The following is a 15960-nucleotide window of genomic DNA, read 5'->3' as shown; positions in this document are numbered from 1 at the left end:
CCTGTTCTCTAGGAGGAGAACACACACACATGCACGCACTCACACACACACACACACACACACACACACACACACACACACACACACACACATACACACACACACCTCATATAATTAATATATGCTTTTATTTTCTTGGGCTTTCTTTCTCTCATTGTCCTCCGATTCCTCCTCCCTCTCTCTCCATTATTCTGTCTTCTTTTTTTTCTGCTTGCTTTTAAAATATATATATCCATATTTGCCCTTCTATCTTTTTTCTTATTTCTTTAACTTTTTATACTTTTCCCATTTCCAGTTTTCTTGCTCTATTCTTTCTGTTTTAATGTTAATAATAACTTCATTAATTCAAAGACGGTGAAACTCAGTGAATCTCAGTTTACCGTCGACCCGCTTCTTCAGCAGCTCTTACAGTTCATTATGGATGAATTATTTGGCATTTAAACGATGATTATCAACGTGCAATCAGTTTTGTGTAGTTAACTAGCATGAAGATCAGGTCAGAGGTCACAGAGGGACTTACAGCCCCTCCTTGTGACCCGTTATGTTTATTATGAAACAGCTCTGTGACTGTAGATCATGTAGAAATTAATTTAATCAGTTTAAATGAGCCAGTAGACGAAAAGGAGTGTGGAAAATGTTCTCATGAGGTTAATTTAGTGTGTGTGTGTGTGTGTGTGTGTGTGTGTGTGTGTGTGTGTGTGTGTGTGTGTGTGTGTGTGTGTGTGTGTGTGTGTGTGTGTGTGTGTGTGTGTGTGTGTGTGTGTGTGTGTGTGTGTGTGTTTACAGCACACATTACTGCTCTGTTGCTTAGAGACTGCCACAGAGCTGAAGGTTTCCCAAATGTTTGATGTCTTCAAATGTATCCCTCTCTTTTTTTATATTCATCGTGAAGAGAAATTTAATCACTTCTCCATTTCTTATCGAGTCGATGCGAGCGACATAAACAATATAGTTGTTGTATAAGCGTTGTAGCGAACTGTAAACTGTTTACACTTTTTCAATTAATTAATGTATGTTTCTTTAATTTATTTTAAAATAGATTTCCTGTTTACATCGAGTGAAATGTGCATAAAACAGTGGAAACGGTTTATTTTTCTTCTCTTTTTTTTTTCTTGTCCGTGTTCTTCTTTCGTCAAACTGAGAAACATGATGTGAGCGGTCGCAGTAAAAATAAAATCCAATCTGAGCAGGAAGTCAGAAACGGTGTGAACAAAGCCTGAGAAGGGAGGGGAGGGGGGGGGGGGAGTAAGGAAGAGAGTCTCTCTCCCTCTCCCTCTTCCTCTCATGCTCTTTATCTCGCCCCCCCTCCCACGACACACACACACATCCCATTTGCGTGTGTGTATCAGGTGTGTGACCTGTGTTGTGCGTCTGCAGTGTGGAGGACATGGACCAGCAGAAGAAGCAGGACAGCGACTCAGGAGTCGGCAGCGACAACGGAGACAAGAGACTGTCTGCTACCGAGGTACTGAGAGAGAGTGTGTGGTGTGTCTTTGTACGTTTTGTGTGATTGTCTCTATATACTTTCAATATAACGGTTTGTGTACTGGCATATGTATTACATCATTTTTACACAAAAGACTTCACCTTAAAAAGCTTAATTATTTTAGAGGTCACCGTTATAACGGTACCTTTTTCTTTTTTTAATTCTTTAATCCTTCTATGGACGTCTGCCCTGAAGGTTTTTGTTAAACTTGCCTAATTTGATCACCAACAAACTTTCAGCAAACATTATGTCATTTAAATCAATATCCTGTAAATAGACTATTAACCATATTGTTTCCATTAAAAGTAACATTTTGAACGGGCGCTTTTGCTGAGTAAAATTATATCTCTTGAGTGAAATGCAGCAGAAAAGCAGTTTTTTCTTTTATAATACACCAACAACTAACAACAACTAGAATATCTCAAAGCATTGATTGCCTCGTGCATTCGTCTTTATTTGTTAAATGGCTGCAGAGAAATCATCTAATAAATAAACTGATTAAAACTGGTGTGGAGTTCATGTAATCTGCATGTTTTTTCATTCATTTATATCAGGAACTGTTCGTTTAATCATTGATGAATCTGACAATAATGCATTGATCGTATAAAATGTAAAATAAATGTCAAAAAATGCTTTAATGCTTAAATGTCATAGTTTCCCACAGCCCAAAGAGATATCTTAAAATGTCTTGTTTTGTCCGACTAACCGTCCAAAACCCTAAACATTCAGTAAAACTGAGAAGAGCAGCAAATTCTCACATTACAGGAGATGGACCCGGAGAATGTTTGGTGTTTTTGCTTAAAACTATTAATCGATGATTTCTGTTTGTGTTGCAGCCGTCCGATGAAGACAGTCTGAGTCTCAACATACCGATGAGCCACATCACAGAGGAGGAGGGGATGAGTAAAGACGACTCGAGTGAACACATCAGCTCCCTGACAGGTATACACACACACACACACACACACACACACACACACACACACACACACACACACACACACACACACACACACACACACACACACACACACACACACACACACACACACACACACACACACACACACACACACACACACACACACACACACACACACACACACACACACACACACACACACACACACACACACACACGCACACACACACACACACACACACACACAGATAGTGGACAGGACGTGGTGGTGATTAAACAACACTCTTGTGTCTGCTGTCACACAGAGGAAACCAGGCAGCACAGAGAGCTTTCCGGGGGGGGGGGATATCTAACTCTGAGATATCTTTAACCGGCAATTCAGTTCCATTTAATTAAAAGTACAAAACACAAAAACAGCAAATAAAAAGATTGTTTTTGCCCTTTTGTTTGACAATTTAACAAACTGATTCTACGTTTCACTAACAACCATAAGCTGTATAGCGTGCAGAGTGTGTGTGTGTGTGTGTGTGAGTATCTGGGCTGTTGAACTATATTAGAGAACAGCAGCAGCTCCCCAGATAACAGTTTAAATAGACTTCAATCAGCCTCAATCAGGTCGGAGCTGATGGAAGGTCAACTTTACTGAACTGAGACGAGGGAGGAGACGAGTTGTCTGGGTTGTTTGCTCTGACAATCTCTCAACAGTGTAGATAAAGCTTGTCAACGGTTCACCAGAAATATAGTAAGCCATGGACTACTCTTTACGTTCCATTGAAGGGCATTTTGTCAACACTATTGTGGATTTATTTACCGCATAATGCACTGCATTTACTGTCCGCCATTTTATGTGAGAGTCCAAACCCCGAAACGCCAACACCTTTTGTTCAGGACGCTCACAGCTCATGTTCCCTTCATTCCAGCAGACCCAAACTCCGACTCGGTCCGTCTGATCGAGGAGAGCCCTACGGAAGCCCTGAAGGACCAGTTCAGCTACAGAGACTCTGCTCTCAGCACTCGCTTCGTCAACTACATCAAGGCAAGACTTCCTGCTGCGCTGTGTCTCCTCACTCACTTTGTTTTTAGAGATTGAACCAGCGAACGGTAGAGTGGAGTTATATAAGACTGTTTGTTCCGGCGTTGGTTCGACTGCTCCTGAAGCCTGTGGTTTGTTCTAATGGAGCCTGAACTGTCACTTTATGTCATTTACTTTTCGAGTTAAAAGTTGTCCAGCAGTGAGAGAGCCTGTCCTGTTGGAGCTGGTTACGTCACAGTGAGCCTGTGCGTCACCGCGGAGACTCAGCCGTGACCATATAAGGTCTAAGCTTAAAACAAAGTGGACAACACAAAGAGCTCTGGAGCCCTGTGATGAATCATTCAGTTCAGCCGAGTGTTGAGGTTCAGTAACTTTGTGCTCATGAAGTGGTCGTTAATGTAACTATGACGACGTCGCTAAACCTAACACGCCGTTATTCGTGTGAACAGTCAGGAAAAACAGATATGATACAGTTCTGCTCGTAGATGGCGTCCATGCGTCGCTCTAGAGGGCATATGTTGTCGTTGAATTTGGAAGACTTGAAACGCTTCAGTACTTATTAAAGTATTTTAATAAGTATTAAACACGGACGGCCGTCTAGTGAGTTATTGAGCTGATATCAGGGAAAACTGTAACATCATCAAAAATATATCTGACGAGTCAAGAAACACGAGTAGTCGCATGATCAAACCAAATGAAGGTGAACAGTAAAATGATGTTTAAACTATTGTAAACTTCCTTCTCAGTTTATACACCCACCTGCTGCTTTAATGTTGGCTCCACTGTAATTACTGTAGTCACTCTGTTTTCCTGCACAATTAGGGATTTTTGCGGATATTTCAGGGGCGCTCACTTTCCGTTTGACCGTTTATATAATCGGGATAAATGTTCCCAACCCGTCCGATCATCTGACTGCTTGTATTTCTTAACCTGTGTCATGTGACTGTTGACAAAGTTGTTCATAAAGTTATCAGCTAAATCTAAAATTAGATTCACAAAATGTAACTAGGATTTACCTCATCATTGCAGGTCCCAGGTAAAACAAGGACGTTGGCGAACATAAAAGTTATAGCGGAGCTAATAACTAAGTGATAACAAATAGTGGTCCAGCTTTATCCCAGTTAACCCATGTGTCGCACTCTAAGAAACAAGTGGAGCGACTGGAGGATGGAAGGAACGGATTAAAGAGAGGAAGAGTTTGTCACAGTGTCCTTATTGTTGAGTTTGTGTACCAGGGGATAACGGTAACATCTCTGAATTTTAACCAATGGCTGAATGAGTATGTGGACCATGTGACAGCTGCAGCTGGTGCTGGTGTTAATGTGTATGTGTGTGTGTGTGTGCGGGTGTGTGCTTGTGTGTGCAGGGTCGGACAGCAGCAGACTTCGACGAGCCCCTCAGGATAGAGGAAGACTCACTCTGGCCAACACAACAAATGTAAGTTCATCTATTTGTTTTTTTTTTGCTAAACGTAAGTTTATTTTGCGTGACCGAGGGCGTTTGAAATGATTGTTGTACAACATCACAACAGAAAAATTAACGAATGTAAAGGGATATAAAGAGGAATACAAAGTAGGTAAACAGCAACTAAACAGTAAGTAAATTCAGCTTCAGCATTGTAGTTACATTGGTAATAATCTGTAGGTTTACTTCATATTGTATTGTGTGCATATCTGATATAGAATAACTTCCATGATTACATTACATGACTACGATTGTAATTGTATGATATTACATGTCTTTTGGGTAACAGGTCAAAGGTCACAGGGGGCACAGAGCTCCACATTGACATGATCAATCAGTTGAAGGAGGCTGTGGAGCTGCTGCAGGACCCCAGCAGGTGAGCTGGGTGACAAGATGAGACCAACACTGTGCTTCATTCCACACTTTACTTTGCTGAGAATTAATGTGGTTTGCTACCTTTTTATGTTTTCATGTCTTATTTAACAGTGTATCACTTTGCACCAAATTTGATTAAAATCTATTAGATTAGTGGCGGATTAGATTTTGATCCTTTTTAATCATCTTAAAACATACTGTCGGAATCCTTTAAAATCTCCCATGGCCAATGACTCTAGTTGAAATCACACTACATTAGAACAGGTAGACAATTGTGGGAGAGGAGTATTAGTATTTCTAAATGAAATGTATTCCTTTTAACAATGTATTTCTTCTGTTAATCAGAGTGAACACAGAGCAGGACGATCTGTCTGGAGTTCGGCTCTACCCGGTGGAGATGGTCACAGTGGAAGAGTCACTCAAGTAAGACTTTGTGTGTTAGATTATTTATGTTGTGCTCATTTCTGTTTGGCCAGCAGATGTGTGTTCTCAGGACACCTGAAAGGTGGTTCTGTCAACAGTTTAACATCGTTTCAGTGTTTGAGGTGTGTTAAACTGATGTAATCGTAGCTACAAGTGAACCCAACGCGCTTTAACTCTCTCTCTCTCTCTCCCCCTTCCTCTTCCCCAGTGGGCAGGACAGCGATGACGGCATCACCACACCGAAGGTACAGTGTGCAGAACTTTAAAACTTACCTTAACTTTCAGTGGAAACGCAGCACAAAACATCATCTGTCATCAGCATATATGATGATATTTGAAACATAACTGCAATGTAACTTTTATATTAAACTTCAAGTTTCTGGTGCAACAAATTACAGAAAAACAATCGTGAGGGTGTAAATTAAAGATCACAAAGCCCTGGTAATTTACTCGAGACCCTGTAATGAGCTTATATGACAAAGTACTGCCGAGTTCTGTCTTTTGATATGACAAATGTTTTATCCGTCTTGTGTCCAGTGGGAAAACAAATGTGGTCAGTTGAGATAAATGTTTGCAAATGTTTTCCAGGAGTTTATCGTGTTTGCATAAGTACAAAAGTTATTTATTGTCGTATGCACAGTGATTTCAGGGAAGCAGTTTCTGTTGCTAGGTCTATTAACTGCCCAAAAAAAATCATGAATGTCTTGATTGAGCAGAGGCCTTAGAGAAGCGGTCAGAGCTCCATGTCAGTTTCTTTTTTAATGCTGCCACTGGACAGAAGTTGGACATTTTGAAATGCAGCATATAGTGGCTTTAAAGGCAGTCACTGTGGTGCTCTTTCATATGATTTACTTGATAAGTTCACTTCCTTATAGACATCAAGCAGATCTTTTTGTGTCTTTGTAAATTTAAACCTCTTAAGTGCCTAAGTAATGTAGGAGCTATTTAAGGACATTTAAAGCCTAAACGTTTGATGCGTTCTGTAGCTGCACGTGGAGGAAGGTGGCTATGAGTTCCAGAAGAAGAGACAGATGATTCTAGAGAAGGCCAGGTTTGAGGCCCAGCTTGCATGCCGGGAGTATGAATGGCATATGTCAATCAAGGTAAAGGTAGCACCAGACCACTGGATTTAGGCTCTGTCCCGCCTCTCAGAGTGACCTGTCCTCAGTCGTCCAGTAAACTGACCGTTCCCCTTGTGTGTCTGTCTGCCGTGAGCGAATAAACCACACTGAGCTTTCACATGTGTCACATTTCATCTGGCAGCAGGTCATGTGAACAGGGTGAGAACATGTTGGTTTATTGCTGCACGCGAGTCCAAGCGCTTCACCAGTCACTCCGGGCTGTTGAGAAGTGGTGGCTGGTGAATTGACTTTTATTTTGCTGTCTTGCATGTCAGTGTGTGAAGAGTTCATCTGCTGTGACTGATGTGATATCAATCAGTGTCATGTTTGTTTTATTAAGTTTCAAGCTGCAACGATTAGTCAACTAATCAATAGAATCAAGCGACAGGAAAGTAATAGTTTTTTAATTTATATTTACAAATGAGATGCGTGTTGATTAGGACAACAGGCTAGCTTTTCCCCCCTGCTTCCAGTCTTTATGCTAAGCTAGGCTAACCCAGTCCTGACTCCAGCTCCGTAATTCTAACACCGTCATGAGATAGATGATAATCTGTTCGTGTGACGTTTAAAGAAAGCAAATGAGCCTTGAAACCGACCTAAACGTTGACAGCTCACCGCCTTCAAACTGAGAGTCTTCAGTGTTTTAATGAAACAACGGCTGTAGGTTTAGAAACAAAGAGAACAACACAGCTTTGTTCCTCCAGACTGGTCGAACAATGCTCTGAAGTAAAAGAGTGAACACACAGACAAAGTGTGTATCAGACGGGCAGAAAAAAATAAATAAATTGAGCAACACGCACATAAACAGACAGACACACACACACAAACACACACACACACACACACACACACACACACACACATATACACACATAGTGGCAGATCTGAACCTACTGACTTGTAGCTTTAAAATAATAAAACCACAACAACCTCAGTGCGGACAAATGGCCCTTTGTGGATGTCTCTGAGTTTGTTTTGGAGAAAGGTTAAAGAACAGCCCCCCGCACTCTTATTCCATAAATCCTGTGTGGAAGACATTCATTGAAAGAAAATCTGTTCCGTAATCTCATTGCATATCAAAATCAGGTTTCTAGTTGCTTGACAATAAACATATTCAGAGACAATTCAAATAAAAGTCAAGAAAACTGAGAAGCCCAAAGAGAGTCAGACTGAGTGGATCACAGCTCACTTCCAGATGTGATCTCTGCAGTCCAATACCATTCTGGTTGCAGTGCAGTCTGTATTGTTTTTCCCTGATCCAGATAAGAAACGTTTACACATCAGATGTTACTACAAGGTGGAAATGGGGGAGACATTTGAGAATTTGCCTGCAGAATCATTTTTAAATTGACTTTGATCGGACTGTCTTTGCAAAAATCAAATCCACTTAAATTCTGTTGAATTGAAGGAGTCTCGAGTGTCTTAAAGAGTGCTGACACTGAGTCAGTCTGCTGGGTATACAAGTTGAATGATGGTTGAAGACAGAGGAGGGAGGCATAAAGTGCTGCTGTCTTTGAGCCAATGTGGAGGTTAACTGTAGGTCCCTGAACTCATCACATGTGTTTCTATGTACTTTATATCTCTGTGGAGTCGTTTGTAAGTCTGTATGTCTTTGCAAACATCTCCCACACGAAGCACAGGACTCCGAATATACAGCTTACTTTTACTGAATTATGCTCCCATTGTTTGTTAATGAGATTGAGTACTTATCCGTGTTCTTTCCATTTCTGTTGCTGCAGCGAAATAACAGATCTCATGCCAGCGGACCTCCATCCTTCTCCAGCCCGGTGTTTGGACTCAAGCCCCGTTCAGGTGAGTTGGATCTGGGCTAAGAGGGTGGACCAGATACCGGGGCTGCCAGACTTATAGGTGGATTCACGGGCTCTGCACAGTGTGGTTGTGGAAACAGTTCCATGCTGATGAGGTGTACTTCATCTGTTGGTTGTGTTGATGATGATGATGATGATGATGAAAATCCTGCACATTGCAAAGATCAAGAACTATATTCATACACAGTTGAATTTGTCCTTAAGTACAGTACTCAAGTAAATGTACTCAGTTACTCTCCACCTGTTGTCATATTTCTCACCTTAAAAAACACTAAGAAGATTTTCTATCAACCAGGCTTTTTGCATTTATTAGATAATTTAATGAGGCATCTGAGAAGTGTGTTTCCTTGTCGATCCAGGACCATAATATGAAAGTGACCATCTTGTATCAGGGCTAGTCTGAACACAAGCTGCAGGCACAAAGGGAATACCCCCTTTTCACAAAGGGAAGTTTGCTATGATCCTACAGACCCAGCGTGTCCGCTGTGTCTGTAGGATCATAGCAAACTTCAGTCCCATGCTTTTTTATTTTATTTTATTTTATTTTTATAGAGCTAGCAACCATCCAGCCTTTGTTTGCTAGCTGTACCAGTGTGTGAAATGTTGCTAACTGCTAATTAAGCTAACAAGATGCTAACAGCATGTCATGGTGATCTCTATGTGTACTGCCACTAATATTTATTTTGTTTTTGTGCTGTTTTGTGTTACGTGTTATCATCTCCCCCTTTGACATCTTCTTTATCTGATTAACATGTTTGTTTGTTTGTTTTTTCTGTTTTTCTGCCTCTTTCATTTCTCCTTCCACTGATCTGTTGCATGACTTTTAATGTGAAAATCTTCTGATCTAATCTGCATGTCTGTTACTTGTTTAAATACCTTCCTCCCATTGATCTCCCTGTTTTTTTTCCCTTCAACAACCACTTTTACGGGACTTCTATCCTGGTGGTATTGGTGTTTTGGGGCGGGGGGGGGGTTTCGTGGAATGACCTTTGCCTTGCTGTACTTGATTCATCATTGGTGCCCCACCTCCCTGTACTACACGCTCCACGCCCACATCCTGCGTCTCCCTGACCACTCACAATTCCTGGTTGTAGCTCCGCCTTCGCTACCCTGCTCGCCCCCCCCTTCCTGTCTCGCCCCCTTCCTCCTCTCACAGGCCTCGCCCTGCCATAGAGACACCCCTCGTAGCCATGACGACGGAGGCATGCACAGCCGCGGTAGGTTACACTTCTTTTAACTAACCAGCCTCGGAGTCAGATCACACACCTGGACTCGGGTGTCTGCTGACAGCCTCTCTTTCAAACTTCTCGATCAGTGGTTTGGGAATTTTTTATCTTTTATTCCTAATTTCGTTGTTTCCTAGACCGCCAGGTAGAAAGTTAGCCACCCTCTGTGTATGTTTTGTGTTTGTCTAATGATTGTTTTTCTTTGACGAACTGTTCAGCAACACAGTTGAAGGAATGATTTGGTAGTTTACAGTTAGCTTAGCATAACGACTGAAAGCAGGAGGAAACGGAAGGAAGGAGGACATTTCTTTTGTCGTTCCAGTGGTTTTAGCATTTTAACTCCTGTATGATATTCCAATAATCTTCCTTTAGAGACATAGAAAGCTTACGGAGTCTTGACAGGGTTTGGCTGTGTGTTCGTGTCTGTTACCATGTTGAATCATGAGCGCCTCCTTCTGGCGAGGCTTGACATCACGATAAGTTTGATTTCGTTCGGAGGCGACTGTCAGTGTGGGTTTTTACTGCTGTGTGTGCGCGTGTGGTAGTAGCAGACACTGATCAAAGAGGAGCTTTACCACATGCTACTTTTATCTCCTGTGTGTGTGTGTGCGTGTGTGTGTGTGTGTGTCTTTGAAGCTCACCAGAACGTGTGAGCACAAATATTCTGGAGAGGAGCATCTACAGGGTGTGTGCAAGTTGAGCTGTTCTGGGGTCAAAAAAAGTAAAGCCAACTTTTAACTGAAGTCTTGAAGGGTTGAAAATAAGTTGGAGCAACAAACATACTGGGGTTTTACCAAAAGATTGACATTTTGAGTTTCCCCATCTTTGCATTAAATGATATCCTTGGATTTGTACATTTGTTTGTACTAACATGTTCATTTCAAAATTATGTTTTTCTTGTTGCACTTTTGTTTTGTAATGTAAAAAATGTTTTTGTTTGTCCATTTAAAAGAAATACAACATACAATATACACCAGCGGCAACCTTATGTATGGTGTCACCTCTGTTGTTTTATTGCTCACCATTTGCTCGTGTCACGGTTTTCACATGTCCGTTACTTTGTCCTGTGTGAGCTACACACGTCAAAATATCAGATGTGTGTGTGTGTCATCTGCAATTTGAATGAGTCTGGGTTTCGTCTGTGCACATTTGTGTGTATGTGTGTCTATTTTTAGCTCCTATATTATTTTAAGTGTTAGATAATTGTCCCTAAAGGAGTATCCTACTTCCACTGAAGCAGAGTCCAAGATTTTAGATGGATCACAGCTGTGTGTGTGTGTGTGTGTGTGTGTGTGTGCGTGCTCCCCGAGGCAAGCTGTGTTTTAGTAAGTTGGTCCATAAAAGGCTCTCATATCTTGCAGGAAGTTAGCAGTGGCTGTTAAACTGTTCACATACAGTGAGAACTTCTAAATGTTAACAAATCTATCTCAAGCCCTGGAGAGACGCTTTTACTTTACTTTCAAACCCCAACATTTAAAATCTGGGATTGATTGACATGTCGGGTCGACCTCCCGTAGGCGGGATTATTACTCGCATCTGATTCAAACACTGTAGTTTATGCTATCACTAATTACAGTGTCATTGCATGAGACTCGTAACTTGGCTTGAAATGTGTCCTGTAGCCTTTGACAGGGTCAACTGTCTAATAACACATCAGACCGGAAAGTGACTCGGCAAAATGTTCTTTGCAAACTACTGTTGCTGGTGAGCTAACCAATGACATGTAGTTGTATTGTACCATCAACTGCTGACTCATAGCTTTAAACGATTCCTCCCAGTTAATACTTCTACAGGTTCAATTAAACTAAATCTATAATAGTATATATCTGACTTCTTTATATGCTTGAGCATTACAAACAACTTCTTTGACCCCCATTTTACCATTGATTACCTTGAGAAACATGTAACACAACCCACATGCTGAATAGTATTGCCGTGCTGAACATAAGCATGCAGACAAAGTAACATCAGATTGCTAATGATTGTGCTAAGTAGGCTCATGCTAATATTAGGATGATATACGCTGAGATCTGTATAGTAATTGTCTTTGATGGCCTCCGAACAGACGATTTTATCTTAAGATTTAGGGAACAATAAGGCCTCCTTTTCAAAACATCTACAGGATACAACATTTTTTATTTCTGGTATTTAATGAGCAGTGTGTCTCACAGGGCTACTAGTGTGGCTGTAAAATCTAGTGTTTACATTTTATTTATATGAATTTCTACCTTTTTTTTTTAACCAGACACAGTAGTCTGACACGCACTTCTTTGATTCATGTATCAATCTTTCTTTCAGATGATCTCGCTGTTTGCAGTCATAAGAACAGAGTACGATAAGAACAGTGTTTTACGGAGAAGTTCTCCCGCCGATGTGTTTCTACATGAGCAGTTATGTTTCAGTGTGATAACATTCTGACTAACGGTCTATAATGGGTTTAGGCCTCAGGGAGCGTGACATACACGCTCGCATCATCACTGCAGCTGACCTCATTAACAACCAATCACCACTCTGCGTGTGTGCGTGCATGCATGCGTTCGTGTGTGTGTGTGCGTGCGTGCAGTAACAGTAGATTATCAATTCATCTGGTTGTTGCCAGTTCTGTAAACAGACTCCATTTTTAACAGGAAGTCATGAGTTGATTTCACCCAACATATTATATGTTTTTAGTCCAATAGCTGGTGGAGTGAGGTGCTGATTAATGTATTTTTTTAGTCCAATAGCTGGTGGAGTGAGGTGCTGATTAATGTATTTGCAATTCATTGAGTCCCAATTCATTGCAATTGATTGCAAATTAAAAGAAAAGCCAAAAAAATACAGTAGTAATAGAATCGGGGGCCAAACTGCTGCAAAAATATATGAAAAAAAGCAGCCCGGCTCGGAAAATCTGTGTTTCCCGCTTAATGCCAACTGCAGAAACAAACTAAAACACGTATGAATCTGAAGCAGGTTTTTTTTCCCTGCAGTTATAAAGCTTTTAAAATAGATTAAATGTGTGTGTGTATATACACATTTATTTGTTTAATTCTCTTGAGTATTTCTAATTTGCTAATAAACTTCTTGTGTGTGACCTCAGCAGCGGCAGCATTTTGCTCTGACTGCAGATTCTTACAGAAACTCAAATCTTAGGATAGAAATGAACTCTCTCAGGAGAGCATTTCTCTTTCTCACACAGGTGTATAATCTGTCAACTGTACACCAAGCAGTCACCATGGTAACAAAAAAACTTGCTGTGGTGGATAACAATGAGCTCACCGAATCTGCATTTTTTTACTACATCAGATATATTTGCTTGCTGGCAACAAACAGCAGGAGAAAAGTACATTCTTTAGCACTTACTAATATGTATTTATTTTGTGTCTAGTGTTACAGCTATTATCCCCTTTCAGAATCAAATGCTACGTCACACTAGCAAGTAAGCAGAATATCTATGAATACTCATGATCAAATTGACTTTCTATGACACAGACTTGTGATTTTGTTTTGTGTCTGAAACGTCATCTCCGATTCTGCCTTACACGGCAGGCCAGTCGTGTAATCGTACTAAGTCGGTGTAAATGTTGCAAAGCTACCTAGCGACAGCGTCAGTGACTGCATGAGTCACAGACTGCATATAAAGAGAGCCACAAGGGGGCGACAGATGTTTAGGCTTTTATTTTGGGGAGCTGCCATGTTGTCCATCTGTATGCTGCTGATGTTAGCATTTAGCTCAAAGTGCACCTGTGCTTCTAGACTTGTATCTGTCATGTGTCCTGACAGATGGCTCTAAATACTACGATACCCATAAGTCGCAGTGGTATTGCTACAGAGAAGCCAGTCCGAGGCATCAGCCTGGTGTGGGCAGTAGTGGCCGGTTGTACTTCTGTGCGATGTAGCGTGGCACAGTCGTGTACTTTGAATGTGTGGAAAGAACATGAAGCCACATGTCACCACACGTTGGCAGCACAAGGAAGAAGCTTTGCCTGTGTGCAGTTTCTCTTGAACAAGCTGCAGGATGCAGACCAGAGGGTGGACGTGTCTTTTAGTTTCACTACCGGCTGACTGATCTTGTGAAAGAAGCAGGCTCCCATTTTGCGACCCAGGAATAATCTGTGAAACAGACAACAAAAAGACCCACACGCTTTCATGCAGGGTTTTAAAAATATCCTCCAAAATCTTTTAATAACCTGTCAGAGGAGGAGACACGGAAACAAGATGCTGCAGCCTCAAACTGGTGTGCTGGCAGAGAGAGACATTTAGAGCAGGGAGGAGTACGAAAATATGAAGAGGAGTTCAGCAGCTTGTAAAATGACTTGACCTCAGATAAAACTAGAGAGATAAAAAGTATTTGCCCTTCATTATCTTTACCTTTTTTGCTGGCTTTAGATGATTTCCAGAGTGTACATGTTTATGACATCTGTAGTTTAGTGAACTGCTAAGTTCAGCCACAGGGCTGTGATGAGTGTTGGCTGGACAGGCGTGCAGTGTTAAAAACATTAACATCCTGCAGACTTCATGTCTTCTGCTCTTCACAACCACAGATGAAGCTGGGAGTAAATAGCCTGTAGCTCCTCCTGGTGGTCACTCAGTGGAACTACACAGATACGAGCCGTGTTTAGCTTCATTTGGTTGGAAAAGGAAGATGTATATGTGGAACATAGGACAAGAGAAATAAAACAAATTGGTTTCATAAAGTCTACTTTAAATGCATTTTGATGATGATACTTTTACTTAAAGTTTGTACTTTTTTATAAATGTAATGTATGGAGACATCCTCCACCACCAGGTGAGTTTTAGGAGCTGGTGTTAACCAAACTTAAAAGCATCAGATTTATCGATGAACAAAAACCATCAGAATCATTTGACAGCTGCTTTAATCAAAGACAAATGTCTGGGCACGGAGCTTTTAATGTTCGGTCAGTCCGTGAGCGTTCGGTGTGTTCTCTCAGGGAGATGAACTCCCTCCACATGACCGCTCCTGGGACAAAGCCGGAGCTAAAAGTGCACTGAGCTGCATGAGTGCATGTGAATGTTGCGCTTACGTAAGCTTCCTACATATTTTATGTCAGAAAGGCTTTTTCTGTGTCACTGAGTGCAGATGTGGATGCACAGGAAGTCACTTACTGTGTGTGTGTCCACGCGTTCTAGTATTCTGCTTAACTGGAGCTCTTCTCACTCATTTTAATTCATAACGGGTCGGCTCGGTAATAAAGACACATCTCTGTAATGCAGTGCAGTTTAATAGTAACCTTCAAAATCATCACACAGTTGAATCAACACAAGCTGAACATAATAATATTCATGAAGGAGACTCTATTTAGATCGGTGTTCATCCGGCAAAACAAAAATGATAAAAGTAAAAAAAACGACCTTATCATTTGATGGTAATTTGCTACATTTCTGATTGTATATTGCATGTGTGCAGTTTGAAAGTTTTAACGCTGTAATTTGAGACTATTTTTGTTGATTTAACCTTTTTCCTCCTCCTCAGAAGTCAGAGAAATGTCACAAATGCCCGATCCGTTTCCTGTGTGTCAGAGATGCTGCGTTACTGTGTAACTGTCCTTTGTTGCTGCTGTGCGAGTCTTACGCTGCCGTCTTCTCCCTCCTGTGTTTGCTTCAGTGTTCCTGCGGAGCCACAAGAGTCTGGAGTCCGTCGATCCTCAGTTCACCATGAGAAGAAAGATGGAGCAGCTGCGAGAGGAGCTTGAGCTCACGGAGCAGCTGCGAGACGTGAGACGCACTCACTGTTTATTAATCATTAGTGTGTGTGCGATTAAAGGGCAACTCAAACATTATTACACACTCTGTCAGTTGTGAACATTGACTGTGTCCCAATTCTATACTACGCTTTAATGTTTACTAGTTTATTTTTCTGTAGTGTGTTCACTACTAACATTGATGAAAGAAGTACTCAACTCTTTGTAAAAATACTCTGGGACAAGTAAAACTCCTGCTTTCAAAACTTGATTTAAAATATTATATTTGAAGTCAAAGTGTTTATTATGCAGAGTGGCCCAAATCAGAATAATATATACAGTATATATATATATCATGTTATTGAATGATACAGTTGATGCATTATTGTGTTCATCACTTTAA

At 41.1% G+C, this 15960-nt stretch overlaps 1 protein-coding gene across 5 annotated transcripts in view; it reads left to right on the top strand.

Annotated features, from left to right (window-relative positions):
* lrch1 (leucine-rich repeats and calponin homology (CH) domain containing 1) overlaps nucleotides 1-15960 on the top strand; it is a 66796-nt gene that overhangs the window by 34839 nt on the left and 15997 nt on the right. For 2 of the 5 annotated variants that reach the window (XR_004611819.1, XM_034562132.1), the window contains exons 7-16: nucleotides 1378-1465; nucleotides 2323-2428; nucleotides 3329-3444; nucleotides 4808-4878; nucleotides 5195-5281; nucleotides 5626-5703; nucleotides 5912-5948; nucleotides 8564-8636; nucleotides 9748-9870; nucleotides 15482-15591. Coding sequence is in view for 4 of the 5 variants with exons in the window: in XM_034562132.1 (XP_034418023.1) it covers nucleotides 1378-1465; nucleotides 2323-2428; nucleotides 3329-3444; nucleotides 4808-4878; nucleotides 5195-5281; nucleotides 5626-5703; nucleotides 5912-5948; nucleotides 8564-8636; nucleotides 9748-9870; nucleotides 15482-15591 (889 nt within the window). In the remaining variant the exon portion in view is untranslated. The remainder of the gene's footprint in view (nucleotides 1-1377; nucleotides 1466-2322; nucleotides 2429-3328; nucleotides 3445-4807; nucleotides 4879-5194; nucleotides 5282-5625; nucleotides 5704-5911; nucleotides 5949-8563; nucleotides 8637-9747; nucleotides 9871-15481; nucleotides 15592-15960) is intronic. The other 3 variants (XM_034562133.1, XM_034562135.1, XM_034562134.1) reach the window with 3 other exon arrangements.

This window comes from Cyclopterus lumpus, chromosome 21, assembly GCF_009769545.1.
Source record: "Cyclopterus lumpus isolate fCycLum1 chromosome 21, fCycLum1.pri, whole genome shotgun sequence".
In the NCBI taxonomy this organism is placed as follows: domain Eukaryota; kingdom Metazoa; phylum Chordata; class Actinopteri; order Perciformes; family Cyclopteridae; genus Cyclopterus; species Cyclopterus lumpus.
Note: the sequence above shows the minus strand (reverse complement) of the source record. Positions and strands in the feature narration are given on the sequence as shown.